Source organism: Toxorhynchites rutilus, chromosome 1 (assembly GCF_029784135.1).
Source record: "Toxorhynchites rutilus septentrionalis strain SRP chromosome 1, ASM2978413v1, whole genome shotgun sequence".
Taxonomy (NCBI): domain Eukaryota; kingdom Metazoa; phylum Arthropoda; class Insecta; order Diptera; family Culicidae; genus Toxorhynchites; species Toxorhynchites rutilus.
Genome location: NC_073744.1, coordinates 153302862 through 153319342, shown reverse-complemented (window position 1 = coordinate 153319342; position 16481 = coordinate 153302862). Strand labels below are relative to the sequence as shown.

Below are 16481 nucleotides of genomic sequence, written 5' to 3'. Positions count from 1 at the left end.
TTTCATTTTTGTTTATAGATTATTGTTGGTTTTTGTGTATGTATGTTGTATGTATTGTATGTTTTATGTTTATGTTATGTACGTATTTTTGATTGAAATGAAAGAAATTTAAATGAATTTAATTATTTATTCAAATGGAATGAAAATAAAAAGATAAAATGCATTTTGAATGATAAACCATGTTACATTTTTAACAAATTTGGAACCGGTCTGATTGAATTTGTATGAATTTGTATTAGAATAATTGATTGCTTAGGGGTTATCCACGTAGACTGAAAAAGCATGATTTTAGACACCCCCTCCCCCTCCGTGGACAAGCGTGGACATTCCTTATACCCCTCCCCCTGTTGTCCACGTGGACATTTCTCCGGTTTTGAGGAAAAAATCAAGAAATTTTATTTTTTTCCATTTCAAGTTTGTTTCTTTTTTCTATTCCATATTTTTATTGATAAAAATTATAGCCTTACCAATGGTAACGGTTTGTCTTGAAATCTTCGATTTTTTTCAACATTGTCCGGGAGCACATTATTTTCTTCCGAATTCCATTTACTGGCTGGCTGTTTGAGTTTTCAAAAAATCAGACAATGAAATTAAGCAGTTTGTTTGAAAACAGAATTTTCTCGTCTAAACATCAATGACTTTCGTTTTTACAGGTTCGGTAATGCCTGATGGCTCTAATGAACCTAGTAAAACAAAACATCTGCAGTATCATCGTGAACGATGATTCCGTTGACTTACAACCCTTAATTGTTGAATCATGCTAAATAATGTCCTGACAAATTCGTGCCAATTCTAAGGAAAACACCAAAAGCATATTTTTGTAGACATTTCGATCGGAGATGCACCGTTTTTTCCTGAATATTTCAGCATCCTTTATGCAACTTGAGAATTCCATCTTCTCAGAACTTATGCTATGCAGTAAGTTGAAATCCTTACAAGAATCTTAAAAGTTAATCTGAAGATGCAATATCTGGTGAGTAAGGCGGGTGGAGTATTAGAAGTGCCCTAGAAGCGTTCTGTATCGTTGTTTTTGATACGTCCAGCTGCTAGCAGTACTTGTTGGAATTCATCGAAACTAGTTGCTTGGTAGAAGCTCATGATACAGATTTTCTTCCAGTCCTTCCAGACCCAGCCATAACTTTCTTCAAGCGAAAACCTGCTTCGGGGTTCCATTCACTTGCTAAATTTTTTTTTAACTCAACATTCTTGTGAATGATGTGCCATTTACAATTCGCTACAAAATATGTATTTTCGTCGCGTTTATGAAACGAATCGCAGTATGAGATGAGTCCCTCCAAGTATTTTTCGGTAAAATAAACCTTTATTCAGGAATCTGGTCGGATTTGAAATCAGCACAATCTTGCGTTCTTTAAGAGGGAATTCTAGTCTAGAAATTTGAAAAAAATCATTTTTTTTCTTCATATTTCTCTAATTCAGACATTAAGAATATACCATAGAAGAGACTTTTCGAAAATCTCATTATTTACCAAGCTATAGCCATTTTAGTGATGCGATATTTTATCTAGTACGGCCATAACAATTAACTTCAAACGCGTTTTTCTCGAAATGTTTTTTTAAAATTGGCTTACACGATATCTCAAGTTCTACTTATCCGATTGTATTAATACAATCTGTATGCATTTCTCTATCGCATGAACCTATAAAAAATCATAATTTCGTAACTTAACTGTTTTAAAAAAAAATCAATAAACTTGAAAAAAAATGTTTAAACCGCATTTTTTTCTTCAAATTTCTGCCATTTTGTCAAAAAAAACACGTTTTAGACTTGACTGAGGTTCATGCGATAGTGGCATCTTTACTGATTCAGAATCTGTTCGATTTGTTTGTTTCAGATAATGAATGGTATAAATATTCTTTGTTTCATTTTTTCGGAGCTCTAAGAAACGTCCGAAATTCGTGTCTCTATCCCCCTTAACCTGATCGAGTCAAATCCTATCGGATTGTGCAAATGTTGCAACCTTGAAATGCGGAATGTAAAGGTTTATTTAGTTCGGATTGCGATATTTCAAATCCGAGCGGGTTCCGTAATATGGGTAAATATGTAGTTCATGCATTGTTACATGTTTGCATGTTGTATGCATGTTTTTCGTGATGTTTCTCTCTTTCGTTTCTCATGAACGGTGATTTTCGACATCTGTAGCGAATCCTCTAATTCATGGGCATCAAAGATTATTCTTTTCTTTTGATAAATCAGCAGTAGCAGCATGAACTTTCTAGACAACTCAAAAGAAGCGTATTACAAAAATTACCAGACATCAATGAAGAACAACATCATTGCAAGAAATAGGTCTCCAGAGATACGGTCCGTACACTCATGGAAGAATTTGTTGTTCGTTTCAATGTTCAGAAATCCTTGAGAGTTCTCGAAAAAAAACCAAACAGTTTTGTCATCAAGAACAAAAGCTGAATTCAACCCGCACTTAAGTCGTGATTTTTCATACTACAAAAAATCCAACATTCTTTGTGTTATTGGGTGTCTTTATCCTGACGGATTCAATGGCCCTCTATTACCGATTGGAATAAATTGATGAATCCTAGTTCATGTGCGTTACCTTCAGAATATACATTTCAGAAAAGAGGTTCTGCAGTCATATGAAAAAATATGGATGTTTGACCGAGCAGCACTCTCAGGCAGTTCAGTCTTTTTATTGGTGAATACTGAGTACTCAGGGTGGGCGTGAAGATCAAAAAATCATGTAAATACAAAACAGATCTCGTTCAATTTTGACTATTAACTTAAATGTTTTACTTTAAAAAATACTTAACGTGTCCACGTGGGAATTATCAAAACCCCCTCCCTACTCACCTTGAACAAGCGTGAACATTTTCGTATTTTATTATTATATTATTAAGTATTTCGATAATTCGTTGTGCTCATTCAAAAATACTTCCAGCTCGCCGGCTTATTCGTCACTTTTACTTCCATTTTTGGAAGAATGTCGGGAGTGAGAATTGAACTCTCGATCTCTGCGTGCGAGGTATGGGTATTACCATTACGCCAGATCGCCTCCAATTCGGCACTCCATAGCAATTTTTTATATTGAAGAAAATAATATATATCATCGAACAATTAAAAAATTTCAACCCCTATCCTAACGGAAATACCCACTTCTGATTGGTTGAAATTGGCGACACATGCGGCGGGTCCCTAACAGAGGCATCAAAATCAAACTGCCTGGGGGAAATCGACATTGCAAATACATGAAAGTAGGGGGAGCTTTTGTTCCTACCGAAATGTGTTCCCTAACAGAGACGCAAGTGTAAGTGTAAAATTGTATATGGTAGCAGTTGTGTTAAAAATGACTTGATATATGAAACAATGTATTCCAATTTCAAAAATAAAAAACATTGTGTGTTCCCGCTCGAGAACGGGTCGTTTGGTTTTAGCTGTCTGTTTTGTTATGGCGAGAAGAATTGAAAAAGTGAAGAAATATTAGAAAAACAAAATACCCAACAACCAAACAAAATGGCTCTTTTTAGGGCCATCATATCATTATCAAAAAGTAACGATGTAATTCTTAAAACATATCCAAAATCAACAGAGAGCCTAATGGAATCGTACGTCAACTATGCGGTCGTGTCTCGGACACAACCCTCTTGGGCCTTTTTTTATATTTGGTACCCCCAATACGCTCCCGAAAGACGTAATCCTACGTCAAAAAAAGCAATCAAAACCAAATTATTCATCAATACGCCCTGGCCGGTCAGACCCCGTCGGAACTATCGAGATAATAAAAAAATATTTTTGAAAGCTTAAACAAATAGCATTTGCGGCAAATATTAGGAATTGATACGGATTACACGTTGTATGGTTCTAACGCATTCCTCAGCATAGCAGTCACTAATACGATAGAACGTAAATATGCGTTCTTATCAACGATCCCGCGACTTGGAGAAGTGAAGTGGATGAGGAAACCCAACGCCTCTATCAATTGAATGCATAAACGGAGTTAGCCTATAGTTGGTCACTGCTTGTTAGAACGCGCGCAGTATTCAAATACTGTCTCAGTTTGTCTCATCTACAATTCAATCACAAATAACCCACGAGTCGTGGAAATTGTTGATTGTATTTGAAACTCCACACCTTATATCGCTTGCAAGTTCCGGCGATTGTTCTACAACTGTTCGCGATAAAAAACTTGGTTTGCAGAATAGAAAAATCATTTTTCATCAAGACGATGAGCTCCATTATGTAATATTCGAGTCGAACAGAATTTTACTCGTGTGCGTATTTATCAGACATTGTTCCTTCCAGTTTCCAAAAATCTTCAAAACTAATTTGAACATTAAACAAGACACTCACATGATTCTGGTAAATGGATTTCTCTAGCGCTTTTTACAATCTTGACACATACTTTCTCAGCAGTAACAATGTATTATCTTTTATTGAACTCATTAATCCAAAGCCTTTGAACTTGTTTCCGTCGACTGCACATATAGATAGAACTACATCAGTTGATCAACTGGTTGGGATGACTTTCCGAATGCTAAATACTGGCTCAAAACCGGCACTGCCTATAACTTTTCCAACGTTTATATATTACGAATACATCGTCAGTTTGAAAAAAATAGGACTCTTAATCAATATACACTGTTTAACTCTTTACTGCGCGAAACATAACTTTCACAAAAGTGCCGGTCCAAAGTACCGGCAAAAAAACACCGGAAAATTCTGATCGACCACGATTCCATTAAGGTGAAAGCAAACATTATGAGGCTTGTGTTTGAAGGCGTCTCTTTCTTCACTCTCATTAGCACAAAAAAAAACAATAGCAGTATTCATCAAAAATGGGACTGTGATAATTTTCAGGATGAGAAATAATTAATATTGGGAATCGTAGCATGTCACGAGAGATGTGTTGTTTGATAAAATAAGTGCTAAGTAGTTACTCGGTTGTTTAGCCTTCCTGTCCGAAGTCCTCGGTGAATTTGTCTAGCTTCTTCATGTCCTCTTCGTTCACAGTCGGTTTAGTGCTTGTCAGCGATTTTAGAATGTCGCTCTGAAGGAGAGAAAAAAAACCGTATCAGATGATACATGATTTCCAGGTCAAAGTCAACGAATATTTACCATTGTCACCGGAGGAACGGATAGCTTGTCGCTGGGCACTTCCATCCAAGTCATTTCGATTGCGCCCGGATCGCCTGGACTACACGGTACCAGCAAATCATTACAGATGGTTTCCTTGTCTAGCGGGGAGGGACCTGTCATCTTTTTGAAATGTGTTGCGGCCTGCACCTTTCGCACCGGTTGCATCAGTGCATCTCTGACCACGATCGAAATGTCAGCTCCAGAGTAGCCATCCGTTTTGCTGGCTAAGGTTCGAAGATTTTCCTCCGTTAAGCAATGTGCCGTGTTGCCCAGGTGAATCTTGAACATCACCAATCGGGCATGCTCCTCCGGCAGTGGAATATAAATACGTTTCTCGAATCGTCTTCTGATGGCTGAATCCAGAATCCACGGGGTATTGGTAGCGCCCAGTACCAGAATTCCATCGTTATCACTGCCGACACCCTGCATCTGCACGAGAAATTCTGTCTTTATGCGGCGTGCACTTTCGCTTTCGTTGTCCGATCTGGAGGAGCAAAGTGAATCCACTTCGTCGATAAAAATGATACTGGGTTTGTGGGCACGAGCAAGCTCGAACAAATTTTTCACCAATTTCTCCGATTCACCCAACCATTTCGAAACCAGATCCGAGCTGGATACAGAGAAAAATGTAGAATTATTTGCTTCCGTGGCAACTGCCTTCGCCAAAAACGATTTACCGGTTCCGGGAGGCTAGAACGATAGGAACTGATAATCAATCGCTACACTCCATCAGAGACAGCATCGCTTACCCCGAACAGTAAAATCCCCTTCCAGGGAATTCTCTTGCCGGTAAACAAATGTGGAAACTTGATCGGTAAAATAACCGCTTCCTTGAGGGCTTCCTTCGCACCTTCCAGCCCGGCCACATCGGCCCACTTGACGTGTGGCTTTTCCACCACAATCGCTCCCGCCAGCTTTGACTGCAGTTTCTTCTTCTCGGGGTCATCTGAATCCGAGTCGGAGCTGTCGCCGTTATTCTTGCTGCCTTTGTCATCCTTCGAGCTGCTACCACCGTCTTTCACCGGCTTCTTCTTACCCTTTTTCAGATAAGCCTTGAGCTTCTCGGCCCGATCCAAATACTGCAGACATTTCGCTCGAATAGAATCCTTCGCCTTGTCACCCTGTGCTTCGTCTGCGAATAGTGAACAATGTTCAAGTGGTTATTAATCCAACAAACAGATAGAACTAACAAGTTTATTATGTTTGCATTTGACAGTATTACCAATTCCAAAAGCATATGTTTAAAATTCAAAATAGTTAAATTTGTAAAGCGAGACAAACCAGAAACCTTTGCCTTCTTTTTCGCTACACCCGTAAAGGTCAGATAGTCAAGTTCGCTCCCAAGGCCATTGGACAATCACAATCTACCGAAGAGTTGCCGCAATCAATAACTTACACTTGATAGCATGCAGAAAGTATTCCACCCCGTGCTCGTAGAGGCGTAAAGCTTCCTCGTAGTTCTTATTGCGATCCTCTTCGGTAGCCTTCGTGACGATATCGATCGCCTTTTGCAGTGTAGATCCAGCAGCCATTTCGCACTTGGGGTACTACTGGTAGAGATTCATGAATCCAGACAACGGGGACGGAAAGGTGGGTCAGTCAGTTGACTGCTATCCCGAAATTGACAAAACTTTCTCTGGAAAAAAAAAGAGTTCAAACTTGAACTGCTGCTACACTTGTTGTTGGTATGACTAATGCAGGCACAGTATGTAAAATTTGATTATTCTTTCGAACTTCACAAACAGAAGGGGTATGACGTTTTTAGCTTGACAAATGATATCAACACAGTATACATCGCACAAGAAAGGGAAACTAAATATGCCTACAAAGCGTTAACCTTTGTTTGCCTTACCCTAGCCTTATCGCAATTCACAGGATATTTATTAAACTACGCGTAATTCTAGAACCAAATACAGCTTTTCTTGGTTTTTATCAAATTTCAACAGCCCCTAGCGCAGTGTTCGGAGAAAATAACTACAAAGATGACGTATTTGATTGACAACAGGAATTTTGCACTGAAACAAATCGATTTGGTAGCTGAACTCGATGCCGTCATTTGACGAATAGTCAGAAAAGAGGAAAATTTAAATACACAACACAGTAGAACCCCGATTATTTGCTGAAGCGAGCTTTAGCGCTGAAGCTTTAGTAAGGCAAGGCGCAAATTGAGACGCATATAGCGCGAGTAACTTGGCGCGATATAGCGCCTATTTTTGTGGATAATGAAAACAGATAGAACGGCGCAAATTGGCCAGATGACGCGAGATGGTGGAGCGCTCGTGAGACACGACTCGCGCGACGCTGTGGCTGAACCACAGTTTCTCGTGCTGGTCATGCCGGTTGTGGTAGTTGTGTTGGTGAACAATCATATAACGCCATGGGTTTGACACTGTATGGCTGTACTGGTCGGGTGATTGTGTCAGTAAATAAATATATCGCGCAACTCTGTGTTAATCAGTAGTTGTATGCGTGTGGCATGTTATTTACACCAAACTGCGACTCAATATGCGCTCCACCACGCTACGTTTGTGGCACGTATGAGTCGTGTTGGTAGTTTCGCGTTCGCTTACGAGCGCTATACGCTTCTCAATTTGCGCCTAGCCTAATTCTATAGAACTTTCCGAAGCTTGTCACTTAGTGGTAGAATCTTGATCTTTTGTTTTGATCATGGCTTTCACATTAAAAAAAAATCTTTTATTTGCGTTTACATTTCATTTTTATTCCTATATCTGCGATTTTCGTTATCCGAGATGACGTTGCCAGACTATTTCGTGGATAATTGGGGTTCTACTGTATTACGTCGCTTAAGGCCTCCTACACATTAGGCCGCTGTGACACTGTTTGCAGCTACTTACGAAAATGCGGCTGCACGAAATGCATGCAATCGTGATAAGTAAACAACTACATACAAATGTATTGTGTGGTAACATTGCTTCCCCATTGCTTCGTTCGAATTCGCCAGCTTCTAGTGAACAAACTTGTTTGTTTATCTTCGTCGGTTATCGTACACTCAAATTTTCGTGAGTACTCTGATCCAATGTCTCCTCGACCTTAGACAACCGCAACCTGAACTATGTTGAAGATGTCAATCGGATCTCCAACTCATCTCTGCACATTGAGGCAACTCAAACGTGATTTTTTTTTATTACTCGTTTAATTTACTTCAAAACGATAACAATACCAGAAATGCCATTTCGGGGGAAATTGGCGTCGGACACTCAAAATACGAGTCAGTACATTGGGCATTTTCGTATTGGTGATTAAAAGATGAAGAGGATAACTACTTGAAAGATTGTTTTTGCAATAAATTCAATGACTGAAAACTGAAAGTGTGAATCCATTAACTCGATTTGTTTTCATTTGTTACATTGGGCCTTATCGGAAGTTACGCGCGAATTCACAGAGCAACTAAGTCAACTTTTTGTTACCAACCACCAATGACAGATAAAAAAGATTAGTCACGGTATTCTCGAATGCGAATTCCCTTCTGTTAAGAACTCGGGTATAAAATAGGATCAAAAAAGTAAAGTACATTTTGAACTCATGCGTTTTATCTCGAAATGTAGGCTCCCTATCCCTTTTCATAGAAATGTCATTTGACGAACGTTGTAGAACAACAAAACAAAAGCAAATACATTTTGCATGAACGAACGTCAACATACATTATTGCTTTGCTAGCGTTTTCCGAGTCGCTTTTCTGCTTAACTGGACTTATCTAGCGGGACCATATTGTGCAAAGCTGTTCTTGGTTCCGGTTAGCGTTTACATTGTTTACAATTCATGCTATGTTCTGAAAGACTTCTTCCTGCTCCAACAGCGTCATCACTTAGCATAGACGAAAAATCGATTTTCATCTGCTGTACTGTGCGCAAAAGTGCAATATTAGTGCAAAGATCGGCTCCAGTCGTACGGAAAATGCAATTATAATGTGAATATATATTTGCTATGATAGAATCATAAATTGTCGAGCATCGACAGAACTCGTCTGCCGGAGGGAAAAGTTTCGTTTTGGACGCAGGAAAATTAGATAAAAATGGATGATAAGAAGCCAATCCTACACATTTTAGTCGTAGGATTCCATCATAAAAAAGGATGTCAGGTTAGTGCAATATGTGGGTGGATGCGGTATCATTGCAATGATTCACGTTTTCTGATTGTGGGCGCATTATTTTCACATTTTCACTCTTGCGTAGTGGCGATCGTATTCGTTTGATTTAATTCGCTCAATAGACGATGAATAAGTTATGTTTTCCACATTTGCCACATAATTATTGTTATACTGAATACATTTCACGAATATATTTAGTATCTTTACTCTATATCAAAAAAGTTCTGAGTTTCCACCTCATTCTCATAGAAACATTATTTTCACAGATAGGTTTTTAGAATTTTCCAAATAGATTTTTTTCATGTATTTACTTCTCTACAGGTGGAATTCTCATACCCACCGTTGATAGCGGGCTCGGAGGGGAAACAAGAGTGTCCTTCCGGATGGAAATATCTCCCCACGTTGGCCATTCCCGATGGTTCGCACAATTTCAACAAAGATTTTGTCTGCTTCAATCTACCCAGTCTGACCGATCCGCACGAATCGATCTACGGTATAAGCTGCTATCGACAAATACCGGTTGAGGAGCTGAAAATTCGGACTGCCGACGTCACTAGAAGTACGGTGCAGAAATCGGTCTGCGCACTGCTTTCGATTCCCATCTACGGTTATGTTGAAGTGAAGCTGTCTTTGATCGCTCAGGCATTCTTCGAGCAAGGAGACTTCTCCTGCACCGATATCCTTGTGAAGGCTCACGAACAGCTGAACGCTTGTCTTCATTCGATGGACCACGCGGAGTTGACTCCGGCTAGGTTACATTACGTTGGATTACCACTGCGAGAGTTAATTCTGAAGTAAGTGCGTGGAACATGCAGAACTAAATAACAGTATATTTCAATATTAACCATGAATGAGAACAAAGCTTTTTGTTCAATATATTACACAGATTTATTCATTTGTACCTGTTTAATTACAATTTTATCTCTTCAAATTTTTATATATATTTTTGTGATTTCAATAGTTTACTTTCGAAGTAGTTTTGAGCTGTTGAAACATGTTTTTGGGTCAATAACGGAAAAAAAATCGTTCGAAAACAACTGCAATAGAAACAATCCCTCAGAAAAATTGTAATGTCACGAGTCAGTTATTTGTTTGGGAATATATCATTGCAAATCAAAACTAATGTGCCTCCATCTTAAGATTTTTTTCAATCATATGTATTTTGGTTGGAACAAAGCATAACTCGTATACTCGTGCACGATATCACAGTCTTATACCACAATCGCATACCCATGATGATTTTCCACGTCAGAATATTTCTAGTCTACTTGTGACATTGCTCTTTTTCTGAGTGGCTGTTTCTGTTGCAGTTGTTTTCCGGGCGATTTTTTTCCAGGAATCGGCCGATAAGTCAGCAGCATTGCTGATGTACATTTAAGTCGCTATTTCCGCGTTTTTTACACTTTTTTAAATCCTTTTTGTGGTTTTAGAGATTACGCTGATTTAGGAATTTACGCGGATTTCGAAATTTACGTGGTACGCATAGTGACGTCGCTTAATCGATCGATCAATTCAAATAATCGAATATATGCTATTTTAATCGAGTAATTTTGTATCGAATTTCTATCGAATTCTATAAATATACTTCTTTTGAACTAGTAGTAGTAGTTATAGGGATCAAGCAGAAATGTTCAAACAAATCTGCTATTTCAACAACAGATTTGTTTTGAAATAGAAAAAATTGTATGTTGGTGCAATGAGAATATTGTGCATAATTTTCATGATGTGCTCTTTTTCAATCGTCCGCAAAAAAACCATGATATGGTAAATTTATCAATATATCATTTCATTCAAAAACCATTATGGCCCCACGATCAATCGATAATTGCATAAACAAAAATTTTAGACATCTCTAGGTACGCATCAACCGTGTAATATACGAATCCAGTGTAAACAGATTTAATGTGCTAATTGATATGATTTTGGAATTCACGCGGATTTTTTACCCGGATTTTGGGATTTACGCGGTTTCTTTATACGCGGTATGTATCCCCCCCGTAAAAAGCGACTCCAGTGTACCTTTTATCTTTCGAATAAAATGATTAACACACCACTTTGTTCGACTGACAGAGAGGTATTATAGCTCGAAAATTTGTACCTCAAACGTATTGCTCTCGTTTCAGACTTACACCTCAGTACAGATTCAAATATGTTGTGAATCAAAAATAAAGACACCCTTCACCAGACGGCATGTAAATCGATGCGGTGCCCCACCGAGCGAAATTTGCGATTTCTTTGTTTCATACTTCCTTAGAATCGAGCAAAACCACTGTGAGTGTGACATCAGCATTGAAAAAATCCCGATGATGACAAAGACGAATTCTACGCGCAATTGGAACGCGAAATCGAACACTGACCAAAATATGATAACAAGATCATTATCGGAGATTTCAATGCTCAGGTCGGTAAAGAGGAGAAGTTCAAACCTGTAATTGATAGGGCGCACACACCAGTCAACAAAAAAACGACCTAAGACTCATCGATTTCACCTCCTCTAAGAATATGGCCGTACGTAATACCTACGTCCCTACGTCCACCATTCCTCAACGAACGAACGTGAAGTGACCTGAAAATGGAGACAATGGACTCAGATAACGATGGAAGCGATTACGTTGATGAAGTAAATAATGAAGATGTACCACCTTCAATGACAGGTGAAGTTAGGAATCTCATCAAACCCGGAAAGTTGGTTAACTGTCTGCAGCGACTGATTGTCAGAATTTGGGAAACAGAACAGCTACCGGGGGAGTGGAAAGAAGATTTGGTTATCTGCTGTATTTTCCCAAAAGCGATAAACTAGAATGAAAACTTTCGTGCAATCACCGTCCTGAATGCCGCCTACAAGGTGCAAAAGTCATCTTCCGTCGTCTATCGCCAGCCACTTACAAACAGATTCGTGGGAGGTTCTCAGACCGGGTTCATCGAAGGTCGGTTTACTACTGAGCAATTCTTCACCTTGCACCTTGCTCCTCCAGGAATTTCGTGAGTACAGAGTCCCAACGCACCATCTATTCAACGACTTTAAAGCCGCATATAATTCAATAACAGGAAAAGAGCTATAGAGAATCATGAATGGCTACCCCGGGAAGCTGACAAGACTGATTAAGACTACGATGGATATAATACAGTGCTGTATGCGAATATCGGGTAAATTATCTGCAGTGGCGTCGAGTAAAGCTTTCGTACCCGGGGCGGTTGACAGTTGATTTGTTGTTGATCGGAAGCTGAGGTTGAACGTATTGAAAACAATTAAGGCAAATCCAGGACGCTCGGACTACGACATCGACAAAAAATACAACTCTAATCAAAGTACTATCCGGAGAATCCGTATGCTAGAAAGTTTTCGTAATTTCCGGGCCTGCAAGCAACTAAACAGGCGGCGAAGCAAAATCTGGTGGTCAAAGACGCGATCGAAAGTTGTACAACAAAAATTTCGACAAACTGCGAAGGATGCATTTTGATGGGTACCGAAACGTCCGTGAAGATGGATTTTGAACAGCGCCTAGAACTGAAATTCTATAAGACCAGTGCCAGAGGAGATGTCTCCAGCCAATTTTGTTCGTTTACACTGGTAAAGTTGCCAGGAAGTTCTTGATTCAGCAATGGATTTGCAAGGAAACCACAAACATCGTCACAAACAAGACAATGAACTCGAAAATGTATAGAGAAGAGTACTTGCAGATACGACTCCTTCCGTTCAAGGTCCACGAAGGTCCGGTGATCTTTTGTCAAGCTGTCACTATAGTCGAGAGGTGCTTCAGTGGTACCGTGGGAATGGGGTTGATTACATTAAAAAAGTTCTCAATCCTCTCAATTGTCTCCAATTATGGCCAATCGAAAAATATTGGGGAATTGTCAAGCGGAAATTGCCGAAGATATGCTGCAGCTATGAAGAGATCGTGGAAAAAAAATTACCGCTACAGTTGTCCAATAGAGAGTCTACACTTTGATGGAGGGTATCCAAAGAAAAATACGAAAATTCATCAAAACTGCAACGTAATAGTTTTTTTTTCAATATTTTTATTGAAAAGAACAGTAAATTATCTGAATGCAAATCATCACGATCCGATTGCAGAAAAAATAGTTGTTAACGTTGAAATTATCTCATAAAAACGTAACCTATTTTTTTAATTTACCAATTTCATGTAAAAACATGATAAAAAAACTGTCTTCTACGTCAAAAATGTGAGATAATGAATCTTTAGGTTTTCGTGTTTTTTTTTTCAAATTCAAAATGATTTAAAATAAAGTAACATCAGATGGATCAACCGCTGAAGATCTGTGGGCCGCGTGCAAGATGTTGGTAGCTTCCGAAACTCGCTAATCGTTAGTCTTTGCAAACAAAAAGAAAATCTGAATTGTTTCGTGCTTACCTCATTCAAACGAATATTTTTTAATGTTCCTCGTGGGATTTTCTAACCAGTTTATCATCCAAACATTGATTTCTTCACTATATTGTGTATAAACAATTACTTCATTTTTATAGATGGCGCCACAAACTGCTCATCCTGTATAAATTGCTACTCCTGCAGAAACGTATAATTTGCTTTGGCTCACCAGTCCAGCCAATTTGCGCACTGATTTTGGGAATCGTCTCACTGCATCCAGAGTTGCTTTCGGAAGGCTTTCAAGAAGTAGCATGTGTTAAGTGAGCATTCTCAAATTCCTTGTCGTTTCATTGATAATCTTCTATACCCAACTTCTTCCAGAACATCTCGACCGTTGTCTCCAATGCCTAACTTTGGTACGCCCCAGGAGGAGAAAGTTTGTCTCCCCTCGGAACCAAACTCACCGGTCAAGGAAAACACACCGACACAGGAAACGTTGGCTGCAACGGAGCACCAATCTGTCGAGGATCACCATGACAGCACGCAACAAGCCCAATCAGCGAAAGAAAATGACACAATTAGCACAGATAGCGCCAAAGAAGCCGGTAATAGCCTGGAAGAAATAGCACTTCCAGCGGATGAAGCAACAAGCGGCAACGCGCGCCCCACATTAACCCGTGAAACGAGCGTTGACACGATCGCATCCAACTTCTCCAGTCTTTGCGCTGTCAAACCGAGCGAATGGGGTGCCCCGATCAGGGTGTTCTATGAGGGAAACCTTTGCCTGCCGTACATTTCGTTGCCATATATGGATCTGTTGACAGATCCTTCGGTGAAGGGTTACATCATTGGAGCTTCCAATGTGCTATTTCAGCAGAAGCGCCAATTAGCGGACGTAATAGTCGACGTGGAGAATGCGATGATTGATATTTACGACATGGATCTGAAGCGACAGGCACAACTGAGTACCGAAGATTTGCGGTTTACCGATTACATCATACGAAACGTACAGAATCCTAAAGAAGACGCGGAAGGAAGTGAGGTATGGATTCGGGAACAGTTCTACGGCTACATGGTAGCCTTGTTAAAGTCGTCGATTGCTTCTGGTAAATATAAGGGAATGATCGTAAAATTGAACAAAAGTACATGAAGCGCGTTGTTCTTTACAGACCCCAGCAAGGAGGAGGAACATTTCAACGTGCATTTCATGACTGCGCTCAAAACGACCCAATGCTACCAAGACTGGTTGGCAAGAGGTAATGGGGAAGCTGATCATACGTTCGAGGGGTTGGTGGTTGGTCATCCGTTCGCAGGCACGCTGTCCGTCGCTGATATGAAATTACGGATTGCACAGTAAACATGAAGTTATTCACTGCATATTTCATTGGTGAACTGAGATTATTTTTTCCCTTCTTAGAACTATGCAGAATAGCGAAAGTGGTCGCAAGTTGAACCATGCGGTCAACAGTACTAGTCGAGCTGTGGGCGGCGCTATAAGCACCGCCAAAGGCGCATTTTCCACCTGGTGGACCTCTATTACGGCGCCGGTTGTGGCAAGCCAGCCCCAATCCGAATCCGCACAAGCGAACGATGTTCTAAGTAATAATAACAACAGCAGCAGTGGTCAGGACTCGGATTTAAGCGACTCGGACGGGTTTGTTGGTCATGAAGAGTCCGACGACAGTAATTATAGTGATAGTGATCAAAGTCAAAGTGATAGTAACAGAAACGTAGTGAAGCCTAGTGAGATTGTAACGGCCGAGCATACAATAGAGAAGAGCAACAATATAGTTGAGATCGGCAAAGAGGCTGAGATATTGGACCGACAGCAGCGAATTTACACTGTTTAACCTAAATCTTTGGTTCGGGTGGGTAACGACCCGCTGGACTTTGCAAATAATTCAGCATCATTCCACAGGGAAAATAACGTAGAACAGAACAGTACTTATTAAGACCCCATCCCCATTTGCCTCATTACGCATATACTGTTTTGTCGTTGTATGTTTGGTTTCGCAGCAAAAACTCATCACAGCCTTTGCTGTACTTACGATAATATTTATATGCTGTCTAAAACTAATACATATAGCAACTGTTAACGATAATATGTATTGGGTTATGCTAAATTTGTCTCAAAATCTATATATAAGAGTTTTTTTTTGATAAACTAGCGTGTGATAAGATATCGGCTAGAACTAGATAAACACAATAGCTATCCACTGTGTAGTTCACCATACGAGTTGAAAAGGACAAATAAAGCATCCATTGAAAGAATGAGTAAATACAAAGGGTGGGTAAGTTTTTTTGGTTGGGAAAATCCAATTTTTGAACAGGCGGGTTTGAACCAAGGCTTAAAATTTGTTTTTTTAAATTTCATTTTTAGATGGAAATCTATGTGGTATGGTTTAAGACACATCAAATTTCAGATCAAAGTTCGACGAAGTTTGACAATTTTCATAGCAATTATACCATGTCTTTTCTGTCGTTCAAAAAAATCAAGTAAGCTGATAAGTAAGCTTCACGAATTCCTTACAGTCTAGAAATTTGTTTTCCTTTTTTGAATATATTTTCCCACGACGATTTGCAACCAGTACGGATTACTTGTTCACCTTTTTTATCTTACTAATTATAATTCCTATAATCTATATGAACTGGAATTTGTTTTACTAATGCCACTTTGAATCTCCAGAAGGGACTTCAAATTTTGGACAATTTTAAGAAATTAAGTCCCGAGTATTTCATCTGAATCAACTAGTCCTACGTCAAGATTACGTCCCTCAGTAAGGGTGCCAGATTAAAAAAACATGTAAAATTTTTATGGTACAGCTTTAACGTTAATAACTGTGTTTGCTGCCAACGGATGTTGACAGAAGAACGGACAACGATTTACATACCAATCGAGTTGGAAATTCTCTGAGATTCCCTAATTTATAATCGG

General features: G+C 39.4%; 2 protein-coding genes across 2 annotated transcripts; one reads left to right on the top strand and one right to left on the bottom strand.

Moving 5' to 3' along the window:
- Positions 1–4376: 4376 nt before the first annotated feature.
- Positions 4377–7121, bottom strand: LOC129762646 (vacuolar protein sorting-associated protein 4). Its single transcript, XM_055761112.1, has 5 exons — positions 6963–7121; positions 6507–6746; positions 5860–6242; positions 5090–5800; positions 4377–5021 (listed from the first exon to the last, which is right to left on the bottom strand). The coding sequence occupies exons 2-5, from the start codon at positions 6640–6642 to the stop codon at positions 4920–4922; spliced, it is 1332 nt and encodes a 443-aa protein (XP_055617087.1). The 5' UTR covers positions 6643–6746; positions 6963–7121; the 3' UTR covers positions 4377–4919.
- A 1606-nt stretch (positions 7122–8727) lies between these two features.
- LOC129762645 (late secretory pathway protein AVL9 homolog) lies at positions 8728–15823 on the top strand. Its single transcript, XM_055761111.1, has 7 exons — positions 8728–8864; positions 8928–9209; positions 9540–10012; positions 13705–13866; positions 13928–14652; positions 14716–14899; positions 14964–15823. The coding sequence occupies exons 2-7, from the start codon at positions 9144–9146 to the stop codon at positions 15394–15396; spliced, it is 2043 nt and encodes a 680-aa protein (XP_055617086.1). The 5' UTR covers positions 8728–8864; positions 8928–9143; the 3' UTR covers positions 15397–15823.
- Positions 15824–16481: the final 658 nt, after the last annotated feature.